Below are 20,864 nucleotides of genomic sequence, written 5' to 3'. Positions count from 1 at the left end.
CACTCACAATTGGGTAGCGACAGTCTCAGTTTGCTAGCAGTGTATAGCAAACGAAAACAAACGGTCAGATTTTTGACCTTTGAATGCCGTCTAGCAAATAGGAGCTGCATAAAAGGTAAGGAATCAATTTTTTCATGTTATACTCTTGGACAGGTGATGCCTTCAGCCTCCTGCTTCCCAAGAAGGAAATGGCGTACCTCCACGGAACTTTCTGATCGCCAGAGCTAACTCAAAATTTCGAAGTGTTAACTCCAGGGTTTCCGCGGGGTAGTGAAAGGTAGTAAATTAAATGAGCTCAAATTAAGGCTATTAAAAGGTAACAAACAGAATTTGACTAGGTAGTAAATTTTACATCACCCCTTCAATATATTTTGACTTTTCCACTGATGCAGACTTTTTGTTTTAAGTTCAACTATAAATAGGTATGTTACAAAAATTTTCATTCTTTCCAGTTACATCTAAAACCCATGCAAATAGAAAGAGCATGGAAAAAATTACATTTTGATACCAAAACCAGACTAAAAGCGCAAATAATAATAAAGTTACATCCGATTAACTACTCCATTAGCATGCACTATTTTACCATTATAATCAATGAAAACTGATCTCAAAGTGTAGTACACGCAGAAAAGTTAGTATTTTTTCTCTGACTTTAAATCAATATTTGAATGAAATTTTCTGCAGAGAGGCAGAAGTATGGTTAACAGAAAATGTAAGAGCTGAGAAAACAGCTTTATAACAAACAATAGTTTAATTTTGTCTAATCTAACTACCTTCTTTTTGGTAATTGCATTGGCTGCCATGGACTGTCGCTTTGACAATGGACATTTTCCTTACGTTATTAAACTACTTTCTGATCATGAAAACTTGATGAAACTTTAACAGTTTTAAGTTGAAATATAAAATTACACATCCATATACATTAAATTGATGTCCAGATGTGCCATCAGTGTTTTGACACGTTAACTTCAGCAAGGTTTTTGAAAAACAACCGTTCAATACGAAAGACTTGACAGAATGGGGGGGGGGTCGAGAAAGAGACTGTCCGGGGGGAGTCCCCCTACATCAGGGGTGGCCAACTCCAGGCCTTGAGAGCCAGTGTCCTGCAGGTTTTAGATGTGTCTCTGCTTCAACACACCTGAGTCAAATACAGAAGTCATTAGCAGGACTCTGGAGAACTTGACTGCATACTGAGGAGGTAATTCAGCCATTTGATTCAGGTGTGTTGGATCAGGGACACATCTAAAATCTGCAGGACACCGGCCCTCGAGGCCTGGAGCAGGACCTGAGCTGACGTTGATAGACTCTATTGGTTCTGCTGTCCGATCTGCTGTGCACATGCACAGTGTTGCAACCGCCTAATATGTTGAGACTAGCGAGTCATTTTGCACCTCGTCATGGGAAAATGTAAGTTTTCACAACTTTAGCTCGATGACCCGGCATTCAAAGACTGGCTTAAGCTGGTCATGGGGAATGATTGAGAGGCGTTTTGTAAAGTGTGAAGAAAAAATATAAATTTGACCTTGAATGGTGTGACGGCAATCAAATCACACCGAGCATCCACCAGCAGCGGATTTACACGCGTGAGGAGCAGATCCCTATTTTGTTTTTTGATGCTACACAAAGCACTGCATCTGCAACCTCAAGGTCAGCTACGAGCACAAGTATTGCTGTCACACCTCAGCAGCAAACCAGTATTCCAATATTCTATTGGAAAATAAATCATCGGCTTGTGAAACTTGAATATCATTGCATTTTGTCTATGTTCTTAAACAAATTTCCTAAGTCTTTTTGAAATACGTCTGGAATATTAATGTGTATGTGGTCGTAGTCAAGACAAAGTCACAGTTACACCTTCAAGTAAGTGGGATAAAGTTTTGTCTTCGGTGAGAGATGAGCTATCATCTTACATGGCTTAGTGCTGTGAATCCACCGCTACCCCAAAAAAGGCTGCTGCTCGATTTTTTGCTGGTAGTAAAAATATTGTAGAGGTAGTAAAAGGTAGTAAATTGAACTCTAGGATTCCTGTATTAACCCTGAACTTGAAATTTTGAGTTATGGATGGCAATTTTTTTTTAGTGGCAGAAACAAGCTTCCGTATTTCAGGTGTGTGAACCAATTGTTAATGCTGGGGAAGAAGTCTCCTTAACGAATGATGGTTCTACAGTTTGAAAGATTCATTCACATGTGGATGTCTCGGCAAATTCACTTCAAGGTGCTCAGAGAAACTGTAAATAATCCAAGAGCTACATCTCAAACCCTACAGGCCTCAGTTAGCATGTTAAATATTAAAGTTCATGACAGTACAATTAAAAATATTAAATGTGTGGCTTGTTTGGAAGGGTTGCCAAGAGAAAATTTTGTGGTGGCGGGGTGATGATTTGTGCTTGTTTTGTAGCCACAGGACCTGTCCACCTTGCAGTCGTTGAGTCAGCCATGAACTCCTCTGTATACCAAAGTATGCTGGAGTCAAATGTGAGGCCATCTGTCTGACAGCTAAAGCTTGGCTGAAACTCCGTCATACAACAGGACAATGATTGCAGACACAGCAGTCTGGACCTGAACCTGATTGAAACACTGTGATTGGACCTTAAGAGAGCTGTGCATAAATAAATGTGATCACAAACCTCAATGAGCTGAATCAATGTTGGAAAGAAGAGTGGGCCAAAACTCCTCCACAATGACGTGAGAGACTGATAAAGTCATACAAAAAAACAGTTACTTCAAGTTATTAGAATAGAATAGAATAGAATGCCTTTATTGTCATTATACAGGATGTACAATGAGATTGGAGGGCCACTCCTGTTCAGTGCCATGTAACAGAAAATCAAACTCTCTAAAATGAAAATAAAAATATTATAATCTAGTATAATCAATATGATCAAGAGATATACAGAAAATAAATGTGTAAAATATACAAAAAATAGAATGTATAAAAATACATACATACATACATACATTGGTGCATCTGTACATTGTAAGAAAGTAAATATGTGTATACATATAATAATGAAGATGATGAATATTGCACTAGTGAATGAATACTGGATATTACACAATATATATATTGCTGCTTGAAATAAATTTGTATGTCAATCACCAGCCATTTTAGAACACCATGAGTGACATACCATTAGCTACATTTGGACTTCACCTACATATAAATGACTTCTAAACTACTGCAATATCGTAAAGAATGTTTTACCTTTTTAAAATTGCACATTTTTGTGTTGTACCTGCATGATGTTATTGCTGCACAGTGCCAGCAATGGTTTTGAGATCAAACTGATGTGACCAAAATCATTATGGTTTGTTCTATGGGGATCGTGGATATGATAAACCATTCAGCTGAGATATTAAAGTTTTAGGAAAACAGGTATTACCTCTCTATTATTCCTTAGAGAGAAATCCACATTATTTTATTAAAAAGGACACTTCTTTTAATGAATATTCTGCATTGAAATATTTTGTGCAGCCATGTTTTGTCCTCTGCAGCCAGGCTAAAATCAAATCTCCATCCACAGAAGCTGTAGGGAAGAACTGCTGCCAAGGTGAGGCTAGACAGACGGCTATCAGAAGGCTGTCGAGGAAACGCAGCCAGGCAACATTCAGATCCAGGTGTGAGGGTATTCCCATGGGTAGCAGGAGGAGCACAGCCAGAAAACCAAGAAGAGGGTGCAAGTGTTGAGAAATATACGCAGAGCTTGGCTAACAAATCTCCTCCTGGATTGAGTGTAAATTTGTTCTGTAGTTTGGACTTTCAGAGGAGGATAGTTCACTAATATCTGTATGTAGCAGCTGATCTCAAGAGGATGGCAAGCATGCAGTGCAGTGCAGCACAGCCCAGAGTCAGGAGAAGCAGCACGCCGATATGCAAGATCTAAGAGGTGTGAAAAACCCAGCACCTGTGGATGTGGTGGTGGGAAACAGACCATGGGAAGATGCAGAGAACAGCTTCCTGGCAAATGTATGCCAGTAGGCTAACTAATAAATAGATGAATCACTTTGGTGTGAAGGTGGTAGCTTCCAAATTCTGAGTCATGGTGCAAAAATGATCCAAACCAGCCATGAGTACAGTGGGCGACTACAGTGCTCTGTATACTTATCTGAGAATCTGAGTCAACAAAACTGTTATTAGGTGTAAATATAAGTATAGGCAGAAGATAAAAAGGAAAATGAAAGATAACGCATGCATGTCAGGAAGTGTACACAATGATAGGGCAGGAGAATTGGACATGGGGATACATTATGGAGGTTTGAAACAACAGACTTCAAAAGAGAATGAGCTATATTAGGGAACAGCTTGACCCTGGCCCCTTTCGCCCCAGCGCGCGCTTTCGAGAACACGCTCGATTGCGACTGTTTTCATTTGAATCGTGCTATCATCTGACGACAGGTAGCTAAAGATGGAGAGGCAAAAAAGAAAGCTCTCCGGGGCACAAAATGGAAGAGGGCAAAGGATAAAAGTGTTGGGATGAAAAAACATTTTTTCAAAGTGGTTTAAAGACAGTCGGTAAGCTATGTCAGTGTATCAAGAGGAGGCTTGATGAAAATGGATGGATGGAAAATAAAAATGTGTCCGCATACACCTCAGAAAGTATATAGCTGCGCCCCTGGATGCACTTCAGCTCCAAGTTTGGCTGTTTTCCTTTTTTTAAACACCAATTTCAGCAAATCAAATTCAATTTAGGAACTTTATGGAAAGTTTCAACTTTTTTACTGTTGAGTTTTTGTTTCTTTTTCAACCCTGTTTACTCAGCAAATTATGGTTAAGGTATTTTATGCATTTGTAGGCATTGCAGCTCAAATCTTCCTTCTGCATTCTTTGTGCTACACAAACTATTCTGGTATCATAAAGTTCAGCTCTTTCTGGAGAATTATGCTATTACTTTTCTTTTTGGTAACTGTTATAGTTTTTAAAATGTTTAATTGCTTATGAATGTATTGACAGCTTGAAATGAATGAGGAAAGTTTCAAATCCTCTTCAGACCCATTTCAGCATACTCTAATGCTTTTCAGCTCCATGTTTCGCTATTTCCCTCTTTATTTAAACAGCACTTTAAGCAAATCAACTTCAATTTACTTTCTTGAGAATTTCAGCTGTTTTGCATTTCATTTCTTTCTTTCTTTCTTTCTTTCTTTCTTTTGGCTTTTCAAACTGGTTAAGCTCTTTCAGCAAATTAAGTTTGAGCTATTTTAAGCATTTTTTTAATTTATTTTTTGTATTAGTTTATTTGACAGGGACAGTGTACATTAATTAACATTATAGTAAATGCACCAGAATTAGACAAAAGGCTATTTTTCATCTGTTGTCCCTAGACAGATCTTAACATTGTCAACCTAAAAAACAACAATAAGAAGATTACAATGAACAGATATAAAAAAGCAATAAAACAGATTATCATTCTTCAAATCCTGTTGATAAAAAGAGGATCCAAGTTAAATATAATACAGACAAAAAATTATACTTCATAATTACATAAAAACACAAGTGGCAACAGGGCTGGGTTGGGGAGAGACATTGTCCATAATCCTAATGCTGACATATCTGATGTGTTATGAACCAGTTTTTTTAGATGCTTTTTGAACAGAGTGTATGTGGTCAGTTCTCTGATGTTTTGAGGGACACAGTTCCACTCCTGTGCTGCTGTAACTGAAAAAGGCACTCTGACTGAAGGCACTTTTCCTGAGAGGAACAACGCAGTCTCCTCGGGCCGCCCCTCGTGTGACTCTGTGGGTGGCATTTCTGATGTTAACAAACTGACTGAGTGGAGGAGACGACAGACAACGGATGATTTTGAATATCAGACAGAGATTTGAATACTTAATGACATTTTCCCAACTTAAAAGCTTATGCTTTTGTAGAATGGCACACTGATGATATGATGGTTTTCTGTCCAAAATTTTGATTGTCTGTTTGTAAAGTGACTCTAAAGGTTTGAGTGTTGTTTTGTTTGCCTGTGACCAGGTTGTAAGACAGTAGGTGATATGAGACAGAACCATACTGTGCATGAACATTTTAGCTGCCTGAAGTGATAGGTGTGATCTTATGTAACAGAAATTTGCAATATTAAATTTCACTCGCTTACAGATCGTTTTTATCTGTGGTTTAAAAGTTAGTCTAGAGTCTATTAAGATACCTAGGTATTTGAATTCTGACACAACTTTTATTTTTTCACCTGTCACATAAATATCTGCTTTATTATCTGCAATGTTTGATTTAGAAAAGAACATTGAAACAGTTTTGTTTACATTAAGTTGTAAGCAGGATTGGTTTAGCCATTCAGAGACATGGGCCATAGACTGTGAAAGTTTTTCAGCTACTTGTGTTGTGTTTTTACCATGCGTGTAAATAACGGTATCATCTGCATACATCTGAATATAGACATCTGGACAAACTGAAGGTAAGTCATTTATATAAAGTGAAAATAGCAGAGGCCCCAAAATAGAACCTTGAGGTACCCCTGTGGACAGAGCGAGGAGCGGTGAGTGGTAATCACTGATCCTGACTGACTGTGAGCGATTCGAAAGATAAGATTTTATCCATTTTATTGCATCTGCTGAGAAGTTAAATTTTCTTAATTTGGTTAACAATATTTTATGGTTTACTGTGTCAAAGGCTTTTTTTAAATCCAGAAACACAGCTCCAACCACACCACCTTTATCCAGCAAATGTTTGATATTTTCTATGAAAAAACAATTAGCAGTTTCCGTAGAGTGTCGAGTTCTAAAACCAAATTGCATTGAATGAAGGGAAAATGTAGCGGTATTCAGATGTGTTATTATTTGTTGGGAAATAAGTTTCTCTGCAACTTTTGACACTGTAGATAAGATACTGATTGGTCTGTAATTTTCCACTGACAATGGATCAGTGGAAAATTACAGACCACTAGGCATTTCAACTCCAATCTTTTTCTTGTGATTTCGTGAATTTCTTCACAAATTTTAACCATTAGAGAAAAACTTATTCATAACCGTCTCAACGATCAGCTGCTTTCAGCACTGCTGGTATTTGTTTAAACTCTCGCTCCAGTTGATCTTTCGGAGTAAACTTCAATAGTTGCTTCCTCCAAACCATCAACATGTCTATTGGCTGTGTACCACAGGCTTTTAGATTGGCAGTAATTAAACCATTACTTAAAAAGTCATCACTGACCCAGCTGTCTGAGCTAATTATAGGCCAATCTTCAACCTTCCTCTCCTCTCAAAAATCCTTCAAACTGATCATCTGCAGAGAAATGGTTTGTTTGAAGAGTTCCAGTCAGGTTTCAGAATTCATCACAGTACAGAAACAGCATTAGTGAAGGTTACAGATGATCTTCTCATGGCCTCTGAAAGTGGGTAAACAGCTCTGCCCCTCAAAGAAGCAGCTGCTGCAAATAATTCAGCCTTTGCACCCAAACAGGACATAAAAAAACAAGACAAGGCAATTTTTTTAAAAATTTGCCCAATTGTTTTATTGATGTTTGAATTTAACACTTAAATTTCTTGGTATTTGTTTTTTTGATTGCTCTTTTTTGGTCCAATTCAATTTTATTTATTTAGCCCCAAATCACATCAAGAATTATGCTTTATTGATGTGATTATTATTGTTTTGACTGTTGGGTTTTCTGTGTAATTGTTGTTGGGTCTTTACCTTAGAATCAAAAGCAGCAGAACCAGGCTCAGGGAGGGGCGGTCATCTGCCGCGACCGGTTGGGGCTAGTTGTTAGTTTCTTGTTTATTCTTTGGTGGCCGAGAAATTTTGAGGATTGAGGTCAGAGATTACAACAATGATCCTTCAGGATCTTCTAAATAGCTGCATAAATCTCTTCCTCAAAGATTTCTCCTTTGGTTTTTTCTCAGCCTCCTCCTGAGCCTTCTCTAAATGATGGACTTGGCTCGTTACGTCAGCTATAAATTTATCTTTCTGTTCCATGTTCTTGTCGATGGACTCCTTGAGTGTTCTTAGAACTGCCTGGATGGAGGACCTTTCCTGGAGCCATTGTGATCTTTTGTTTTTGAGGTCTTCCTGGGCCTTCATTGCTGCTGCTTTCAACATTGAGGTTGTTTGGCTGTGCTCAGCCAGGAGACGTGACATGTCTTCCTCCCTCTGATGTTTCTCCTCCTCAAGTTTCTTTTGTGCCTGGGCCAGCTCATCCTTAAGTGTATTATTTTCAGCAAGCTGTTGGTGCTAACAGCTTCTCGGTCTTAATTTTTTGTTCTTTTTCACTGTTGACAGTTTCTTAAAGTTGTTCAACTGTCAGTGAAGCACCTGTGTAGATCCTTTCTTTTTCAATAACCTCTTTATAAAGAGCTGCCTTTATTTTTTCTGCCTTCTTTTTCTCAGCTTCAAGCATCACCTGTTTCTTGGAGCAAGGCCCCCTTTTCTGCTTCCAGCTGTGCTATCTTTCCTCCATTTTTGCCCAACATTTTTCCTCTCCCTAAGTCAGAGGTCCCAGCAACAGAGGATGGGGACAGCTGTGGTTCTGTAGACAAGACAGGGTGGGGTCTGGGACCTGCGGCAGCCTGGAGTTTGCTCACTTTAGGAGGCATTTTCAGCTCCAGCGTGATGCTACACGCTGCTGCAGGCTGTGCAGGACTCATGTCCTTCTCTTCTTCCATCTCAGGTTTGAACGCTCGTTGGTTCTTGAGAAGTTCTTTCAACTGCTCTTTCTCTTTCAATAAAACAGGTATTTCCTGTTGGAGTGCAGTTATCTGTTTGTCCTTATCATCTAAGATGTAGTGGAACTCCGTCTCAGAGATCCACTGGCACTTATTTAGAAAATCTTCATAGTCACCACTGCTGTTTAAAGGCTGGACAGCAGGCTGTACTTGGGCCTCAACAGCAGATGGTATGGGCAGCAGCTCTTCTTTTTGGTCAGCCTTATGATTTTCCAGATGATCTTTCAGCTCTGCTATCTCTTTGATTAAGGCAGCCTTTTCTCCTTCAAGCCTGGTTATCATTTTTACCTTGTAAGCCATGTGTTGTTGAAAATCAACTCCCCAAACCCCAGTGTTGGCCAGTGCTAGTTTTCTTCGGCTAAATAACAAGAAAACAAAAAGCAAATTTTTATTTTAGGGCAAGCAGGAAGACACATCAGCAGGTACCCAGCAAACATGTCCATGTGAGCCCACAGTGGGTAGTTGGGGGTGAACTGTGGAGCTGTGTGGACAGGACAAACCCACACTTATCCCATGTGGGCCCCAACTGAGTGTGCCCACACAGGGCACCCCACAGTGGGCTTGCCCATGTAGGGGGACGGACCACAGTAATTTTACCCCCTGGGGCCCCATGATGGCTTTCTGTGGGCAACTCATAGTGGGTTCATCCATAGCCAACAAATCTGCAGCAACTGTGTGATGCTATCATTCAATATGGACCAAAATCTCTGAGGAATGTTTCCAGCACCTTATTGAGTCTGTGCTTTGAAAAATCACAGTTCTGAAGGAAAAAGGGGGTCCAACCCTGTACTAGCAAAGTGTACTTAATAAAGTGTAGTGTGAGTGTACATCGTGTACTATGTGTCGTGTACTCCGCTCCCATCGTCTCTTTATTTTTCAGTGTGGATGTAGTGCCGCATGTCACCAGCAGAGGCAGGCGTGGCGCTGTGCCTTTGAGCTGAGAGCGGGTCACGCACAGAGAGTAGAGATTGTGGTGCTGTTTGACGCGTGCGGACCGTGACGTCACCTCCCCCATATTTGTAACGAGTCAGTTTACAGCGTCTACCTTTTAAAATACACAGCCGGTAGCATCTAAATACACCCAAGCCGCGGTGAGCTAGTATCGACATGAGCGCGTTCGCGTGTGTGTGACACAGTAAGGCTTCATTTCGTTCCGTTCCTCTTCCGGTCGGCCCAGTTAGCCGGTTAGCTATTGCTAGGTAACGGTGGCTGTCAGCAGATCAGCGGTTTTTAGGACTGAGACTGAGCCATTAGTCAGGGCAGGTACTCAGGTGTGTGTGTATGTGTGTGTCTCAGTTTGTTTTCTGCGAGTGATGTGTTATAAATCTCATGTCTGTTATCTCAGTCTAGCTGGTCCCAAGGTCAGTGCTAGTAATGAAATGCTAAACAGAAAGTTGTTTGGAGTAGTTTTACTGACATTTATTAGTTAGGATGGTGAAGTTCATATGATTATGAATGAAACCAACAGCTCTTTCAACCTAGAGATGGAGCAGAACGACTAATCAGTAAAGTGTAAATACTTTGTTTCTTAGGACCATTATGAGGTTTCAGCCTCTTAAATTGAAGGATTTGCTGCTCACCGTTGTCATATATATTCATTAACTTACATTGTGGGGCTCTTTAAGTTTAGGGAAGTGAGTCTTGCAGTAGCACAGATGTATATAGTATTTATATTGTTTGTGTGTGTATAGTATTAGTGCAAGGTGCTACTGGTGCAGTAACAAAGCAATTTTCCACAAAGGATCAATAAAGGTCTATTCAGTTAATTTATTTTTGCCATTAAAACGTCAGAAATTTCTGGAAATACCTGTTATAGGCGATATTTTCTCAGTGCTTGCTGACAGATCATCATATCAGGATCCAAAGACCTGAAATTTATAATGATATAAAGCAGCAGATCCTCTTATTTGAGGAGCTGGAACCAATGCTAAGTGATAAATTATGTGTCAACGTAATGGGCGATGACTTTTCAGGCATTTTTAAAAATCAAGTAATCAACTACTTTAATTATTTGAGGTTTTGAAGTATTTTAGATTTCATAGAATAGTCTTATAAATAGCAATTTTACAAGATCAAATTGTCAGTTTTGTCATTCCCACAAAAATCAAGGCGTACCTCACACCTGACGCCTTCAGAGTCAGCTCCTCTTTTGTACAATAAGTTTAGTATATTTAATAAAGCTCTGCAGAATTTTAAGTGAAAGAGAATGGATGGACTTCAATATCTTATATCATTGAAATAAAGCAGGATTGGGTAGAAATTTGTCATGGCCACATTAGAAAAGTGTCACATTAGAAAATAGGTAAAACAAGACCTTTACAGAGCCTGAATGTGTGTTTCAGCCCTGTTTAAGAATTTGAGTGCTCAAAAATGCTTGAAAAATAATGTAATTTAAAATATACTCCAAGAACCTGTGACATGAGAGGTTTTCCTCGCATGAAGATAAAATTTTGGCTTCATTAAATATACTAAAATTATGGTACTAGAAAATGATTTTTTTTTAAAAATCAGCTGATTCTGAGAGGGTCAGGTGGGAACTTTATTCAGATTTGACTGTGTTTATAAGGAATCACCCAAAACATGCTTAACACGTTTCTGTGTTCCTTCCTTGCAAGATGGAAAATTCAGAGACCAGTCCTCCATCGAGGCCCCTGGCAGTGCCGGACAGAGGCATGCTGCGACCCTTGGGCCCACTCGGGCAGATGTCAGAGTCACCCAGAGCCTGCAAGCACAAGGAGCGCCCGTCCAAGTCACCAAGGAAACGACGGGATGGGAAGAGGTCGCAGCGACGGGGGGGCGATCACGAACAGCTGCTGTGGGAGATCGAGCGGCGGAGGTTGCCAGGTCAACCCGAGCACTTGGAGACATGCGGCTCAGCGAGTGACGCAGCTGAAAGCTCGCCTAAGAGGTTTGCACTGCAGGGTGCCAGCTGGTCCTTCGTGCCACTGGCACAATTCTGCTGCTTGGGACATGAGGTGATGTTGTCTTGACTCCACTGTTTTTCCTCCTCACAGAAGAGCCCACTTTCTACATGGACCGTATCCAGCCACTCACTTTGGACCCAAAGCCTGCATTCTTCCCAACCCAACTTCAGTCATGTAAGCATGAGGGTGCTGAATGAGCCGGACTTTGCGTTTGTTAGTACATTGACACAGTTTGTGTAACTGTAAGTGAGATAAGATAAAATTAGAGTGCTGTGATTGGATCTTACCTGAGATGGGCAGGCTTTCAGAGCAGGGTATGGATATTGATTGTCACCTGATCATAAGATTTTCTTTATGCTCGATTTGTATACACGTACAAAGAATTACCTGCACGATGCCTATTATCTGCCACACAAAGAAGAGGAGAGATAAGAGGTAAAGGGAAGAGAAAAAAGAGCATTTTATATATTTTGGAATTTGACCTTAACTCAAACACACATGATCACAAGTTAATGAATGACTCCGTTCTTAGAGAATATTGAATTGTGTTTATTTAATTCAGAAGACATGGTATCAGTGGGATTTAATTCATTTGAAGTCTGTAAGGAACAAAAGCAGACTGAACTGAACTCTAACTATAATGTGATAAGGTAAACTAATTTAAATATATTTTATGTGATCAGACTTCCTTATCTGTGTGTGTTTTTTTTTTTTTTTTTTGTGTTTTATAGCCTGCTGCAGACAGACAGTGCTTGTGGTTTCAACTGATTGTTTCTTCGCTCGTGTCTTTATCTGTGTCCCAGGCACATCCAGGACCCGGCCAGCCAGAGGCTCACCTGGAACAAACCTCCAGTCAACGTGCTCGTCATCAGGAAAATCAGAGATGAGAGCCTGGTTGAGCCTTTCAAAGAGCTCTGCAGGTTTCTGGTAGAGGTACAAGACGCAGTGTTTGTAGTGTTGTATAGTGGATTAATTAATGTACTCCCATCTGCCTCGACAATAAAACCATTGAGGGGCTGTCTGAATAACACTGACAATCTTATTACAATGAATGCTGTTAAGAGCATGTTAGGCAGACAGTTTCTTAAGTTCATGTGTTAGCAAGGAAAAACATGTGATGCTAGCCTCCTGGGTCAGAGCATCTCCAAAATGGCAGGTGTTTTGCAAATGTTTCAGGTGACCCAGTGACAAGGACATAGTGAGGCTCACTGATGTTCGTGGTTAGGGAAAGCCGGCCAGTTTAGTCCCATGTAAGAGCTGCTAAAGCACAAACTAATGCTGACAGATCCACACAGTGTATCACAGCATGCTCTGTGTGTAACCACAGATTGCTGAGTTTCTATGCTGACCACTGTCCACTGGAAAAAAAAAAAAAAAGAGCCACAGTGTGCACCTGAGCTTCACAACTGGACTGTGGAGCAATGAAAGAAGGTGGCCTGGTCTAATAATCTTTAGAATCTGGTGGACAGCAGCATGTATGTGCCATTTACCAGGACAGCAAGATGCACTATGAAAAGAATGGAGTGTGTGTGTGGTGGTGGTGGGGTGTTAAATGCTGGGCAGCATCCATAAAGTAAATCAATAAAAAAGTACTAGGCCAGAAGGAAAGTGTGTAAATTTTGGGGTGAACTTTAAAAGTGATTTCACATACAGTTTTGTCTGTTGGCGGGTTGTAAATTTCACTCATGTTCCTATTGAGAAACATGCCAAAGAACAGAGTGTACACTGTGGACCTTACCAGCAACAAATAATAATAAAGAAAAATGCAGGAAATAGTCCAGACATGTAGGGCAAAATTATAGCCTGCTTTCAAGCCCTTACAACACCTTGTGACCAGATGTATTTGTTTTTTTTTGTTTTTTTTTAAACAAGCTGTATTTTACGAAACCAGACAGTCGGAGTTGGACAGCGAAGCCACATATTTGCATTCCATACAGATGCTATCACTAAGCTACATGTGTTTGGCACATGTTTCACATTATTTTGAAAGGCTTGTTTAAGAGATGTCTGTTTTGTGTTTTGCTGTTTGTCGTGCATTTTTGTGTCAGGACAAGCAGATGATGGTGTACGTGGAGCGCAGGGTCGCAGATGACGCCACGCTGTCAAAGGATGAGGCGTTTTGCTCCATTCGTAATCAGCTCTGCACCTTCAGAGAGGGTGAGACTCCTCACTGTAAAGACCCAAACATGCAAACATCGATGCTGGAGATATGTAAAAAAAAAAAACAAAAAAACCTCACACTTAACAGTGTGTAATTTACATTGCATTTCTTCTACTTTTTATATAACTAAATGATCTTTATTTATTCATTCATTCTTCAAACCAAGATAAACAGCAAGATACTTTTTTTTCTAATATTTATCTGTGTTTTCTTTTGTTCTGTTAATTTAGTAGAGTCTTACCCAAACTGTAATTTCAGAAATTACAGACATTTGCTTTCAAAAAGTTCATGTATGTATATTTCTGAAAGACCTGTCCAGGGTGAACCCCACCTCTCACCCTGTGACAGCTGGGATAGGCTCCAGCACCCCCGGTGACCCTGAATTGGGAAAGCAGTTGATCTTGATCTTGTTACAGAATATTATAGTAATTTAAAGGATGTGTTATTGTGTTCAGTTTGAAGAGTTGCTGTCAGAGAGACGACATAGCATGTCTGAACCATTATTCTGCTTGGATCAGTACCTCGCTACATATCGTGGCTGTTTCCTCAGAAATCATTCAAGTTGGCCAAATCAATAGATGTTCCCATGCAGCGTTTTTAGGATGTTTTTTAATATTCTTTCCCTATAATGTAAAAAAAACCCCCACTTTTCCTGCCATTGATGAGATATTCTGGCAATCATGAGTAATTTGTGAGTATGATGAAAAGTGTCGGCAGTGGCTGGTAAGGGGAAAATGTTTAGTGTGTAACACGTGTGAAATAACATTGCTGGATAATTTTAACACTGATGTGTGGCTTCAGGTTATGATGATATCTCTGACTGCATCGACCTCATCATCTGTCTGGGGGGTGATGGGACTTTGCTCTACGCCTCTTCGCTCTTCCAGGTATTGTGATTTATTGATATTTGTTGATGTTAGCCGTGACTTTTGTAAGGGTGTCATTAAATTTTTTATTTTTTGCATAGTTTCTATTTTAATGTAGCTTTTTCAACCCTGCTGCGATACCATCTAAATAAAATTAAAATAAAAGTAATTTGTGACTGTTGCTCCTTCTTAATAACAAAATGAATCACATAATTGCTCATAGTTAATATTTCAAATCCCTTCTCTTCTGAATGCATGACTGTGTCACATACTATCAAAACATATAAAGAAATACTTGATTATTTAATTAAAAATTTCCTGTTGATGAGTTCTTCAGGGAGCAGATGTATCATTTTTATTGTCTTGAGTTAGTTTAATTAAAAGAAGCTATTTTTTTAACATGATGCTGTGGTTTCTCTTTTCTGCAGGGCAGCGTCCCTCCAGTTATGGCATTCCACCTCGGCTCTCTGGGTTTTCTGACGCCGTTCAAGTTTGAGTCGTACAAGACTGAAGTGGCCAAAGTGTTTGAAGGTAAACTGCAGCTTTTAGTGAAATAATCCAGTTACTGAAAATGTAGAAATCTGGATAACTGATAATTTTTTTTTGTGATCTTGTATGTATGCCTGTGGGCTTTCAGGCAACGCGGCCATCACTCTGCGCAGTCGTTTGAAAGTGAAGGTGGTGAAGGACATGCTTCAGAGAACAGGAGAGCCGCCGTACAGCGGAGGGCCGCAGCAACAGCCTGAGCACAACGGACTCCTTCCTCACGGACACACCAACACCGATGCTGGCAAGGTCACCTTGCAGCTACAGGTGAGGGCAATGGTGGTCAAGTTTGTTGGTCTGTTTACGCCTGTCAAATAAGCTTGTTAGCTCAGATGTTCTTATTGTTGAAGTGAATTGGGGGTCATTCTGTGATATTTTGGATAATGCTGAAGATGATCATAAGTGTAGATTACAGCCTGGAGCTTTTGGATGGTTTGTAAGACCCATTTTAGGAACTTAAACTTGGCACTCAAAGCACCTTCTACACTACAGGCCACATTCACCTATTCACACTGATTTATTCAGCCATTCTGGGGTTCAGGATCTTGTCCAAGGACACTTCAACATGCAGACTTTCAGGAGTTGGTTACCTTCTGATTTAGTAGTGACCACAATTTTAACCAGTGAAAGCTGCGACTAAGTTAAATTTACCTTCTGTAGTTTCTGGTGCCAAAAATACTGCAGCTGTCAGGCAAAAGCAGAAACTTTAGTAGCTTACTTGCAGATCAAACATGTGGCTCATAGAAACGTTTATTCACACAGTGACAGGTGCCACTAAATGATAAATTAGAATATTAGAGTGTGGGTCTGGCATTTCTAAACTTTCATTGAACAAAGGTACAGGTTGTCAAAGAGTGTGTAAAAAGAGTGGAAGGAAAGAGTGTGAGGGCAGCAGAGAAGCATCTGTTAATTAGCTGATTGCTTCATTGCATCCCTCAGCTGTTTGTGTACTTTGGAAACAGACGCTCTGAGTTTTCACTCTTTTTTTCACAGTCATGGCTCCTTTGCATTCATCAGGGTGTCTGCAAGTCTCTGAATGTTTTAAATACACACTCAATAATAAATGCCTTAAATCCAGCATCCTATTTTATTTTACTGACACAGATCACTTTAAAGCTGTGCTTTATAATTTTGATCAACCATTTCAGGTAGTTTTTACATGTGCAAAAGGCTGATAACATACTTTAAAGTATCAGTAGCTCATGCTTACATTTTAGGCCCTGCCGGAAACCCTGAAGAAGAAAAGAGTATGTTGAAGGATTTCAAAGTTTGGCTTATATAGAGATATATATATTTAAATTTGTTACCTAACAATGAAACTGCTTTTGAACCTCTGAAAATGGGAGACTATGTATAAAAATGGCTGTAATTCCTAAACAGTTAATGTAATACTTTTGTTGAACCCCTTAAAGCTGAAAGTCTACCTCTCAATCACAACCTGATTATTTGATTTAAAATCTGCCGTGGTGGTGTGCAGAGGCAACATTATTAAAAATGGTCATTTTCCAAATATATGGGCGTAGCTGTACTTACTGTACTTACTATTTACTTGGAAAGAGTAAATGCAGTCATTTTTTAAAATCTCTCTGATGTCCTTTAGATTCAGCAGCTGGAGCCTCTGAGTTCCCAGTCACGTTCCTCTGGTTCCTTAGTTTGAGCTCGTGGGACTGCAGTTGTTCTCCTTGTTAATTCCCAATCACACTTCTTAAGTGATGCTGCGTGCTATTAAGATGATGGAACCTGACTCTGTGTGTGTGTGTGTGTGTGTGTGTGTGTGTGTGTGTGTGTGTGTGTGTGTGTGTCTGTGTGTCTGTGTCTGTGTGTAGGGCGCAGTGAGGGATCATCAGCTTGGTTGCCATGGCAACAGTCATAATAAAGCTGCTCTGGAGAGAAATTCGGATGTTATGAATGTTTGTTGAGCTAGTTTCCATGGATACTATGGCGTCAACAGTGGAGTCAGCGCCGACTGGATATTTAATGATCCCTGACGCTCACACACACAGTCTGACACACTGTGTAACGAAAGAACATGACACACACACTCACACTGTGAGCGCAGCCCTCTCCTCAGTTCTCTCACTCTCATGGGGGGGGTTTTAGTCTCATCGATAAAAGACAGTGACGGATTGTTCTGGTCCCTGAACCTCAGTTTGACCTCCCATTACATCACGTCTGCTTGCGCCCAGCAGGATGTTTGCGTTGCGCTCAGCTGACGTCAGTACATCTGCCAGACATCACAGCACGGGGCTGCAGTACGCTGGGAGACTCACTGAACTGTGGAACATGATGTGTTTGCAGGCAGTCTGCTTGTACTTTCTCTCAGTAATGCACCAATTTATCGTTTTATTGAGTACATTGAGCAGATTTAATGCAGTCTCCAGAGAACATGTGGGCATGTTTTACTTATTTAGTGTTTGATGGCTGTAGAGTTCCTCTACAGTTCCCATGAAAGCCAGTTTGTTTGAGTTTTATCTCCAACCAGAGGTTTTCTTTTTGGTAGATTTGCTTGTTTGACTGTTAGTTGGATAAATCAAGATATTTTTGCTGAAAATGTACTGTAAAAGGACAAACCGATCAGTTTTATTGTGAATTGCACCACCATGTGGATATTAATAAGACAACACTTCCCAGGCTGTACAGTCTTTTACTGCCTTGAGTCTATATAGACTCCATGATCTGTAAAGCCCAGCTGTTTCTACATTTGTATTTTTTAAGCACCATGAGCAAAATACATTTATTTGCTTTGATATTTATTTTTGTTTTCTGTGGCTTTTGGCCAATAGATGGCACTGTAGTCACATATTTTGGTTTGGCTTGTACTAAGCCTCCATATTCACTAAGAGATTTGTCCTTTCTAAGAACATACCTTGGTGGAGAGGCCTTCTGATCTTACATGTAGTCTCTGTGTGTGTACAGGTGTTGAATGAGGTGGTGGTAGATCGAGGTCCCTCCTCCTACCTGTCCAACGTGGACTTGTACCTCGACGGACGACTCATCACCTCAGTGCAGGGAGATGGTAAAGATTACTGATTACTGCGAACTGATTCTGTTTCTGCTTGAACTGAAACACGGTGTAAATAAACTCCCTCTCTGTCCTCCAGGTTTAATTGTGTCCACACCTACAGGCAGCACAGCGTACGCAGCCGCGGCAGGAGCCTCTATGATCCACCCGAACGTTCCCGCCATTATGGTCACTCCCATCTGCCCGCACTCACTCTCCTTCAGGCCCATTGTGGTTCCTGCTGGGGTGGAGCTCATGGTAAGGAGGAGCATGGAAACATCTTTGCTGTCTTTTGCAGAAACATCAAATTTTAATTTTGCCATTTAACAATTATTAATCCAGCATAATATATATAAATCCAGCATGCCCAATCCACTGTGCTTTCACAATTCACTGAACACCCAAACTCACTGTTTTCAACTAGAGCCAAAATAAGGGAACGAGATCCTTCAACAAGATCTGTCCATACCCTACAAACCATGGTTTGTCAAGTCCCGTTTTGAAGCCTCTATTTTGGTGTTTTCATTGTCTCCACGGTGGTTTAAAAAATCTGGCTGTGACAAGGAGGGGCAGGTCTGACTGTGCAACCGCTTGCACATCGGCTAATGACATGTTAATCACAAATTGCTAGCCAATGAGCGTACCACAGATAATCCTCCTTTTGGAAACATATGACCAAAATTTAAAAAATAGACTTGATGTTTTTTGTTTTATTCAGTATGACCCAAAATGAGCGACTGAACCCATAAAGTCAGCAGGAAATTGTTTACAAAGGTCGAGATGAGAGCTGTCTTCCTTAGACCTCTGTAGGACCAAAAGTCTTTTTACAACAGCTTTCACCATCTGGTGGGTTTAAGGCACTTATGCACTGGCTTCATTTTTGTTACCTGGAAGCTTTATACTGTCTCTGGTCTGCAGACAGTAACAGAAACTGGATTTATGTAGGTAAACCTACAATAGCCAAAAGCTGCTCTCCTCGCAGTTTCTTTGCAGGTCTCATGAGGCCAGGCCTCTTGTCATCCCTTTTGGCACCTGCAGACCTCCCATTGCACAGATCTGCTGCCTGTGGGGTCTGATGTTCAGATAGGCTAACTCCTGATCGATCATCCATCCATCACACTCACATTCACAGCTCCAAACACTTTGGATGGTGGGAGAAAGCCAGAGTACCTGGAGGACAAAGTGTTTCTAACCAGGAAGCTTGTTGCTGTAAGGCTGCTGGTCTGTCTACCACTTTATTACAGGTTTAAATATTTTCATGGAATGTTCTTCACACAGTCATGGTCCCCTGGGATTGAAGTGAATAACTCTGGTAATCCCCTGGTTTTTAATCCAGCTCTAGCAATGAGGGTTTGTGTGAAATGTCTTCAGAAATATGATAAACTTCATAAAATTGTTCCTGTCAGCCCCTCTGAATCATTGTCATTTTCTTTCATCCAGTAACATCACTGGGCTCTGAACTCTAGTTTTTCCATTTGTGCTTTGGTTTCTGGCCAAATACTCAGAAAACATTTCCTTCATTCTCATCCGTAAGCTTGCCAGTGCTGATTAGAAAATGTTTTCATTCAGTAAAATGGCAAACATGGTAGCTATGTATTGTCATTGTTAACATATTATAGTGTCACAGCTGCTTAGCAGGCTGTAGATGTTTTTGTTTTTTTTAACTGAAAAACTGACAGTCTGTCCTCATCTTCCCTGATGCAGATCACCTTGTCTCCTGATGCCAGGAACACTGCCTGGGTGTCATTTGATGGCAGGAAGAGGCAGGAGATCCAGCACGGAGACTGGTAAACACAAGTGTCACCATCTGTGGCAGATTCATTACAAATACTTCTGTTTTCTCAGTTTTACGATGAATTTTCCATCTGTTTTTCTACCTGCAGTATTAAGATCACGACATCTTGTTACCCGGTGCCATCAATCTGTTGTCACGACCTGGTGTACGACTGGTTTGAAAGTCTGGCTCAGTGTTTGCACTGGAACGTACGCAAGAGGCAGGCCCGACTCGCAGACGCCTCAGACTCATCAGACACAGAAAACTGACATCCCGGTCGTTTTGTGTTTAAAAACATTGAGCTGGAGCTCTCTGCAGCAGCCTAGAGAGAATGAAGGGGTGACTTTTGTTCAGAGACGAGTTAATCACCGGCCTGTCTTCAACCAAATCAGTGTTGGATCGGTCTTTTGAAAAGCATGCACAGTCGTCATTTACACCCCGAGTCATCATCACATTACATTCCGGCGAATACACACACTGCAGATTTTGTGTAGCTTCCAGAAACAAAGCATGTTTCTTACCAAGGAATGAAAAAAACAAGATTTTAATGATTGCATTATGATGCATATGGAAATGACGACGACCACCCAAAGCTCTTTGTGAATTAAGCACTTAATCATCAATAAGTGTGAGAGCAGTAGATGTTAGTGACACAAACTCGTTAAGAGTTGCACGTAGAAAAATCTCAAACCTGAAATGAAGCTTTCAACTCAAATTTATAAATGTAAATTTGTACATACAAGAGTCTAGGATTCATTTATTTAATGCCATATTTGTGTAATATTTTCAAGACAGAAGTTTGAAATAAGTGTCGAAACAGCCTCCTTAAAACTAAACTTTTATTGCTGAGTAAGCCAAAGGTGACTGATTGTTTTCTACTGTACAAATGTCTCGTTACAGTCCAGAGCCGCCTTTCTGTTCTCTCTCA

The 20,864-nt window shown here is 40.4% G+C and overlaps 1 protein-coding gene across 7 annotated transcripts; it reads left to right on the top strand.

The window, feature by feature from the left end:
* Positions 1 to 20,502, top strand: nadkb (NAD kinase b). 7 transcript variants are annotated; one of them, XM_030752757.1, is made up of 12 exons: positions 1 to 115; positions 11,280 to 11,572; positions 11,679 to 11,762; positions 12,392 to 12,521; positions 13,637 to 13,745; positions 14,551 to 14,636; positions 15,044 to 15,146; positions 15,253 to 15,428; positions 18,078 to 18,177; positions 18,263 to 18,420; positions 19,867 to 19,949; positions 20,046 to 20,502. In XM_030752757.1, exons 2-12 carry the CDS (start codon positions 11,280 to 11,282, stop codon positions 20,203 to 20,205), a joined length of 1,482 nt encoding a protein of 493 aa, XP_030608617.1. In that variant the 5' UTR covers positions 1 to 115; the 3' UTR covers positions 20,206 to 20,502. The 7 variants fall into 7 exon arrangements, with proteins under 7 accessions (XP_030608617.1, XP_030608614.1, XP_030608616.1 ...); XM_030752754.1 differs by lacking the exon at positions 1 to 115 and adding an exon at positions 9,622 to 9,799; XM_030752756.1 differs by lacking the exon at positions 1 to 115 and adding an exon at positions 9,622 to 9,927.
* The last annotated feature ends 362 nt before the right edge of the window (positions 20,503 to 20,864 follow it).

Source organism: Archocentrus centrarchus, chromosome 17 (assembly GCF_007364275.1).
Source record: "Archocentrus centrarchus isolate MPI-CPG fArcCen1 chromosome 17, fArcCen1, whole genome shotgun sequence".
NCBI classification, from domain to species: domain Eukaryota; kingdom Metazoa; phylum Chordata; class Actinopteri; order Cichliformes; family Cichlidae; genus Archocentrus; species Archocentrus centrarchus.
The sequence above is the reverse complement of the archived record's forward strand: the minus strand, read 5'-3'. Positions and strand labels throughout refer to the sequence as shown.